The sequence below is a fragment of the Malus sylvestris genome, chromosome 7, assembly GCF_916048215.2.
Source record: "Malus sylvestris chromosome 7, drMalSylv7.2, whole genome shotgun sequence".
Taxonomy (NCBI): domain Eukaryota; kingdom Viridiplantae; phylum Streptophyta; class Magnoliopsida; order Rosales; family Rosaceae; genus Malus; species Malus sylvestris.
In genome coordinates this window covers 20,674,412-20,683,356 of record NC_062266.1, presented here as the reverse complement: position 1 = coordinate 20,683,356, position 8,945 = coordinate 20,674,412, and the positions used below count along the sequence as shown (strand labels likewise).

General features: G+C 37.1%; 1 protein-coding gene across 1 annotated transcript; it reads right to left on the bottom strand.

The window, feature by feature from the left end:
• Positions 1-6,946: 6,946 nt before the first annotated feature.
• LOC126630169 (uncharacterized) lies at positions 6,947-7,474 on the bottom strand (the record flags this gene model as incomplete). Its single annotated transcript, XM_050300294.1, has 1 exon — positions 6,947-7,474. A coding segment is annotated over one exon (426 nt), but the record flags the coding sequence as incomplete, so codon positions are not given.
• Between the last annotated feature and the right edge of the window lie 1,471 nt (positions 7,475-8,945).

The following is an 8,945-nucleotide window of genomic DNA, read 5'->3' as shown; positions in this document are numbered from 1 at the left end:
ATGAGCTATCATATATATGGGCTTCATATGGTTTGCTAAAACTAGACTTGGCTTGCTGAACATCATCTTGTCAGAGTAAACCCTCTTGAACTCTTTTCATGTAGGGTCAGGCAAGTCTGCCAAGCTTGATCCCTCTTTTCCAATTTCCTTAACATTCACAAGTGTCATCATTAGTTCTGGTGCCAAATAATCACATTCAATTGATGATGGTTGATCTGGTTCTACACAGAACATGGCTTATAAAACATAGGTTAAGTTCACATGAAAGTTGTTGGGTTCAGGTACTTCTATCTTCTTCTCTCCAATCTGACATAGAAACCGATCCATCCATGTTTAGGCATCCTTGGTTAACATTAACTCGGGCATTTCCTCTTTTCCTATTATATCAAAACCATGCAGCTGCTTTGGAGCTTCAAAGGGAATATCCTCCAGTAGTGGTGAAAATATCCCTCTTTCTGGAGAAATGGTTCCAAAACAGATAAGCTCTAGATTCCAACCTAGTGTAGGTACCATCACCATGATTTTTTGGGCTCTTCTCGATATCTTGTACTTTCCTCGATGGGGGTTATAAGTTACATGATCCCCTATGGTTTTAGCTTTACTATTAGCTATCTTTACCTCTTTCTTACTTCCTGAACTGAGTTGTCTTCCTCCTCATTGGGTGAACCTCTCGAACTTAACATTTTCAGAAGCTTCTGAAATGGCAAAGATTTTTAATGAGTTCATATGAAGCTTGTGTTGCCTCTGAACCCTCCTTATCATGGACGTTCCCATCTTTCTAACAGGTCTTCCGTCTTTGCCCACTACGTACTATTTTCAGCCCAGGCGGGCTGAATTTCCTTTTGTAACTAAGGGAATCAGGCTTATGGTTCTCTTTCTCCATTCTTGTCTTATGTTGCTGTGGCAGACTAGCTGGGGTGGTTTAACATCCACCCATCTTGGTAACTTTGCTTCCTTATCTTCTACTTCTTCAAAGGCTTCAAAGTCCCTGAACACCTCAGATAAGCCTTTAGGCTCTGAATCTCATCCCAACCTTTAGAACACATTCTTGGTAGTTTCTTTCTCAACAGCCCGAGTAATGCTTCTGTGGGCGGCTTACTTCTCTATCTCTCTTCTTCTGACCAACTCTCGATCGATGATGGCACCTAACGCTGGCACCTCGAGTTCACACTCACACTAACATCTGTTACACATAACCACTCCTTTAAACAACTTATTAGGGCCTGTCGAGCAACTTTTTGTCACTTTTTGTTGGCCTAATTGCTTGTCTTCTTTCTCTCATTTCATCTATGGTAGCCTTTCCTTTCCCTCTCTCAACCTAATTAAGATTGATCATGTTGATTGAGGCTTCTGGAATAGATCTATGTCAATAATCATATTGGATTAAGGCTTCTCCAGCAATAGTTTCCCCTTGACTACAAGGCCTTGGATCCAATCTTTGAACTGCACACAATTAGTTATGGAGTGATTAAAGGTGTGGTGAACCTTGCAGTACTTCTCCCATCTAAGTTCCTTAGGTTTAGGCATCTTCTTGGTATTGTCGAGCATCAAATGAGTATGACTACTTTGGGGCTTCATGGGCACAAAGTCTCCATCATTCATCATGATCTTCTGGTCTTTGATGGACCTGACCAATCCCTTCACCATTAAAGGTTTGAAATGAGTGGTCATCTCTGCAGCTTATAACTCAATCCCCTTTCCCAAACTGCTATCATTTTCTCCTGGCTCTTAGCCTTCAAACTTCAACTGGTGTATTAGGGTGCTTAGATGAGTGTTTCACTTGCTATTCCTCTGTCAACAGCTTCTCATACTTAGTAGCTGTAATCACCAACTCCTGAAGCTCGTTAAACTGCACATCATAAAACCTCTTCCTCAATGGTAGCATTAGAGCCTTCTGGACAATGGCTATGAGTTGAGCATGGTTGATTTGGTGTCTCTTTCTGCTTATATAGACATTTTAGCCCGACTGTCCAAGCTTTACCTTTTGCTGATGACTTTCGAATGGTGATGAGTCATCACTTATTTATTCATCCATGCCCTTGAAAAGTGCTTTTTGCTATGGTGAGCTACCATCTGTCACCCATCACCTCTCACATAAGCATGTGGCCTATGCGTTGCTGAAATAGTTTTTAAATTCTTCATGGGCTATTGGCTTGCCCGAGCCTAATATCTCCCTTACTTCTTGCGTTCTTGGGCCTTCAATGTCATAAAGCCCATTGTCTAATTTTAACCCAAACAGAGGTCGTGGTCCATCAGGTTTGGGTTTGAAGGGTTCGTTCATGTCTATGAGTTTAAGGAGGAGAGTGGGAGTTAGTGGTGGTGGTAAAGCTCACCGAAATTGGTGGTGGTAAAGCTCACCATAGTGGGTAGCAATAAGTGGTGGTGACTTTAGGTGTTGTGCATAGAGATTAGAGAAGGAGAATGAAAGAAAGTTATAACTAGTGTGTGAGTGGAGTCAAGTAGTGACATGGAGGGTTGTAGGAAGAGAGGGTAAGTGGTTACTTTGCAAGTGTGTGTATTTGGGTCAAGCCTAAACAATAAATTAATTAGGCACTAGAACTAATTAGGATACAATAAAAGTAAATGGGCCAACTTGCTTACTTGTTTAACAAGTCTATTTGAAAGGCCAACTAGGAAACCATCAGTACCACAATATGTCGCCTCCAATACTGACAGCCCACTGCGATCTTGAAAATGGCTTGTGTATTTTTTATAGTGTAAAATTACCATTTTGCCCCTCACCTTGAGACATGCACAATTTGTTAGTTACGCATCCAGTTTACGTCTCTTTGTGCTCACACATTCACAAAAACAAGTACTACGAGAATATTCTAAGAGAATAGACAATACGTGACAACCCAGAAGGTCAACTGAAGTCAACACTTTCTCCTTTCAGGAGCATTTTGGTCATTTTATACTTAGGAAATTAAATAAAATAATTTCATAACAATTAACGAGGGACTTTGAATGTTCCTTAATTACATATTATATTTTTGTTCTCTTCAATTACCAGCCTTTAAACTCGAAACCAGGAGGATGAATGTTAATGCACTTTACCACAAGATTGGGAAGAAGGCAGGTAATTACTTATTTTATATACCCACCGATGTGATGATTTTATACAAGATCTTGAGTCTCGATATTTAGAGATTGTGCATTTACCTATGTTCCGCTGTATCTAACTATTATAATAATCTAATGAATCTAAAATTTCACATCTTTTAGCATTAATTTAATTAGTTTTTTTAATTCTTTTTTATTAACCGACGTTAACTTCTCTGCCCGGATTCACATCCTCTCTCTCTCTCTCATGAATCCCGATTTCGCAGACCCTCAAAACCATGGCTGCCACATCCCATATAACCATTAAAAAGTTAGGACGATAACAAAAACTTTCCAACATGCTAGCGAATATCACACGTTTCATAATTTAATTTTTGTCCGTTCGAGGCTCTACTGTGATGATGGTGCTTGTAGGGTGATAACACAAAATTAAGCTTGGGAAGAGAATTAAAAAAAAAAAATATTCCCAGAGAAAATCCAACATTCAGACCAAAAGAGTCTAGACAATCCAAATTAAATCTTTAAAGATATTTGCTCGACAAGGTTTTAATGGAGTTTAAGATATTTGGCAGCCATGGTTATTTTCTATTTTCTTTGACAGAGGCTACCATTTTTTCTAGACATGACAATTTTTTACATGACTCGTTAACACAACAGGTAAACAACACGAAAAAAACAAGTTTCGGATCAACATGATAACTAATTGGGTCGTTATCAGGTCACACGATAAGAACTCATTAATAACGACTCCTTAACAGATTTATACGAAGGTGACACATGGGTAACTCATTTCGATATGTTAAGAAAAAAATTATTTTGATGATTTTAGTTTTTTAAACTACTAAAAAAAACTTACTTTAAAATACAATAGACATAGAGTGTGTGTGTGTGTGTGTATATATTGTATATTAAATATGTATTATTGTATTATTATTCTATACAAATTTAAAAATTTTAAGTTTTATTTAGGATTAAATACCTAAAACCCCCCAACATTTTAATGTCATTTCAAATTAGTTTCACAGTTTTAAACATTCCAAACAAGTACCCAACCTATTAAAAATGTCATATCCATTGAGCCCCAATAAATTTTTCAAGCATAGATTATATTCAAAATTCACCAACTTGGTATATCACGGTCAACATTAATTTTAGTTGCCTCAAAATCCAAATTTTAAATGTAGATTATACAACATGGAATCCAATGATCAAACAAGTATTGAATTGAATTACAAATGGACCCAAATTGAAATTACATCAGGAGGGCAATCTTCTAACAAATGTTAGGTTTAAGAATTTAGCTAGGGTGTCAAGGAGCTTGCTTTTGCTCATGTGTTTTCCTCATATACTAATTCTCGGCTCGTAAAGCTTCCAACTCTTTTTGTGTGCGTTGAAGATGGTGATGACCACATCATGGCATTCCATACCATTTCAGTAACATCCATGACCTTCTTCTTGATGTTAGCGGCTTGAGCTATAGGCTGGAGTTGTTGGATTTGCATTGGATTTTAGGTACTTAATCATTTTATTTATGTATTTATTTTTTTAGTATACTATAGGCAAAGAGTGAGATTAAAAAATTATAAACACATTAAAAATAAAACTATCAAAGTAATTTAAAAATACTAAACATATTAAAAAATTATAATAATTAATTTACAAGTGCGAAAAATGTGAACAAATATGCAAAGGCTGGTGATCTCATCCTCTATGCTTTGAGTATGAGTATATCGTCGTTTGAATTTTTAAAACCATACAAACCCTCATGAATAGTATTTTTAAGGGAGTTCAAAATAAATAAAATTCATAATCATTAATTTACTAGTTTGAAAAATGTGAAAACATATACAAACGTGCAAGGTTCCTCAACCTTGAAATGCAACTCCCTTCATTTTGCATATCCTTGAACATTTGGTATTTCGTAGTAATGTACCAAGGTTTTTTCATTAGGCCCTTATTTTGGAGTATGTAATACTTGAAAGACAAATGTTTTTTTTCATATTTTTAAATAATATTAATGTGACAATGGGATATCCATGCACTAATTTAGTATTATATGTTTTCTATTTTATTTTTGAGTCAAATTATATTTTTCATTTTCATTATTTATTGATTTAAAATATATTTTCTTTAATCGGTAACAGGTCGGTTCATATTACCTGATAATATTAACGAGTCAACTTTGGATCAGGTCATATTACCTATTTACTTTAACATGTGTTACACGACACGACCCATTAAGATATCGAGTATATCAGAAAACGACATGAACACAGAAAACACAACACAAATACCTAGTCTAATTTTTTCCGTTGTTTGCAAGAACACAACCAACCTCATCAACTAACGGCAGAAGCATGCTAATTAATGTTAGTTTAGAGAAAAATTAGAGAAAAGTAATTAAATTCAATGCCAAATGATGTGTCATATTTTAGGTTTGTTAGATTGTTATAATAGTCTAGATGTAGCGGAATGCAGATAAATGCACAATCTCTAAATATACAGACTCGACATTCGTTGGTACATGTAGCGCCCCGTCCCTGAAATATTTAATTTCGGGAAATAATTCTGATGATAGGCCCAAGTTAGATTCTTGTTTACATTACTACCAATAATCACGATTCTTTATTTAATTTTCTTAATTCCACACATGTTCTGTAACCATAATTCTCTTACCAAAATATACGATTATATTCTCAATTTATCACCGTTTTCTTCTCTTAAAACAAATTTCCTTCTAAAGATTAATTCTCGATTATTTAAGGCTACCCTTGAGCGGGATCAAGCCTATAGTAGTTCACAAATCAATCTTTTATCAATTTTCGAAAATATTCTAGTATCGGCCATATTCAACATTAGCTTTTACAATCAAATCACATCAAATGGGTACCAATTACGGACTTAAAATATCAAAATTTGCATGAAAAAGGCAGCGTCGGCCCACTGGCCATGTGTCGCCGCACATGGCGGTTGGCCATCCCGACTTGCTGGAAAATTCAACTATTTCCAAAAATTACCAAATTTTATAAACAAATAGATCTCAGTGAGGGGAGCAATTTTCATACATGTGGCCAAGTCCAATTTTCCCGAGAAGTGGCCTGAAAATGCCTTGATTCCATGGAAACCCTATAAATAGGTGTTTCTTGATTCGTCCTCCAATCAACTCCGACGCTCCAACCAATGATTGGGCATTGTTCCTGGGCTCAAGGGAAGTTGTTTGATGGTGGAGATCGATGACACAACTCACGAAGATGGCGGTTCGCAGTCAAAGTACCGCCGCACACACCAGTGCGGTTCTCATGAAAATCGGGGCTAATATCTTCGATTTTTGGGTGAATATGGAAGGGAGATTGATGTTAAGTTGTTTCAAAGTGGCCCCGCTCTGTGAAGCCTGAGAAATACTGGATATGGTGTCGGAAAATCGATGTAGAACCGGGTCAGGGACGGTTTGCACGGGGTGAAACTGGGTTGGGAAGGTTTGGCTGCTTTTCTCCTTCCCTCCTTTCCCTCCTTCCTTTTTCCCCCATTGGGCACTCCCCCTCACCCTTCTTTCCGATTGCACTAGTACAAAAAAGACTTTGCGCGACGTAGGACCGTCGTCGCGCAAAGTCAAAAATACGTCGCCCAAAAAGTAGCCAAACGTACCTTCGTCGCGCAAGAACCGTCGCGCGAAGGCAGTGAAGGAAGGGTTTGCGCGACGCAGTGCCTACATACGTCGCGCAAAGCTACTTTGCGCGACGTAGGACCTACGTCGCGTAAAGCTACTTTGCGCGACGTAGGTAGGCACTCGCACTGCGTCGCGCAAACCTTTTTTTTTTTTCATTTATATTTTTTTTATTTAATTTTTAATAAATATTATAATTAAATTCTAAACAATAATTAATAAACCAAGAAAAAGTAATTAATTATAGAATATATGAAAATGTACGTTTGTCTGAACAAAAAAAATAAAAAACTGCAAGTCTTCTAAGTTTAATACATCATGCTACTCGGTATCGTTTGGGCGAAATGGCTGGGAAGTCGAAGGTGGAGCAACATTAGGTGCTAGCATCGTCGGGATTTGGAGGCCGGACATCGCTAAGGCCTGAACAATCATATTCATCCTCTCGTCCTGGGCCCTAATATGGTCACCCTGGGCCGCAACCTGACCTCTTAGGGTTATCACTTCCTCCTTCAAGGAATTGACCTCTCCTGTGGACAATTTGGAAGAAGAGGCACCCGTTTCACGAACCCCCGCCTTCCCCGTACACTGAACAACCTTACCATGACGACGACCGAACTTCTGATCCAGGACCTCAGTCACGATCTGAACATCTGCATCCTTGGGTACAATGACGTCCTCGATCGGGGTCTCAGGGGGAAGCTGCGATGTTGCTTCTTGGAGAATAGCAGTTAAACCGTGGCAGTATGTGTATTTTGTGAGCAAAAATGATAGATTTTTTCACTGATTTGTTCCACCTCATGAAAGGTTTAGAATAAACTTTACATGGGATATGTGGGTTATAATGCAACTGCTCAAAAGTATAGTATTTAAATGGTCGGGTCCTGCACTGCTTAAGTCTTTTCAAGTAAAATTCTCATCTAAGGTAATACCGTAATAGCTCGAGGCAATGGGTTAAGCAGTCAGGCATATCATATATAAGTATGTGCATCAAATGTTTTCTAGTTTCAATCCCCTGTGAAAAGTTAACACTTCCTACAAATCTGGAAAAGCCATATGCAAGGCTCATTCTTCAGAACAAGAATACAGGTTTTTCACAACAACTATCTAAAAGAACAAGATTTTGAAGAATACATCTAACATGCATGAATACTATATGTAAATCAATGCCAATTAAATAAGCAAAAGGAAAATTTCTGTTATGCAGAATAAAAATTAACAACATAAAATAAGATATAATAAGGAAATCTTTTACGAGAATAAAATGTTACAAGTTCTTACGTTCTGCAATAAACTAGTTGAAGAACAAAGTGCGATATTATGTCCTTGTTGACGACCTCAGATGCCTGAGGATGCCTCATATTTGTCTTCCATAGTTCTATTGCTTGTAAAATGCCAAAATGTTAATTTTCTAAAAGGGTGCAATAACGGAAATGAAAAGAATTTCAACCTGGAACTACGGTTTTACCAAACTAACAATTATATGAATCAAACTAACAATTATATATACTTCCCAATATACCATTTCGAATAGCAAACTCCCCAGAGCAATCATTTTCATAGACTAAAAAGCCAAAACCCATTTCGAATACCAAACTCCCCAGAGCAATCAAACTAACAATTATATGTACAATCATGGTACACAACAGGTTTGACACCAGGATCTTTCAAAATCACTATAGCAGGTGTAGATTTTACCTCAAACCTGTTGGAAAGCATATAAGTTCCTATGAAATCAAAGATGCATAATTTTCGGTACCCAATTTATAGTAACAGTTCAAGTTTAAACTCACAATAGTAGTGTTTGTGTTATTTTAGACTCAAGTCACATAATATTTTGAAAATCTGGAGAACCTGGAGAACAGTACTCTTTCAAGAATTAAACCAAAAGGACAATTCCTCTTCTTACCATAGCACGAATGCAAAAGAAGCATGACTCCAATAATTTTTAGCAGTTTGGCGTATGAATGGAGCAGCATGCACCCCTGTTTTTGAGAAGAAAATGACTTTTACCTGTGAACCAGAAGAACAAAACCATTATCCAAGCGACAGGTCGAAAGTATTAACAATAGATAGCAGCATGTTGCGAAGGCATCTATTTATACGTTGATCAATTAAAATGCATTAGCAAAATATTGAATCTGCAAGTACCTTGTGAAGACTAACTTTTGCTAGAAACTTTTGCCCCTGAAAATTGAAGTATGCATTCATATCATTTTCA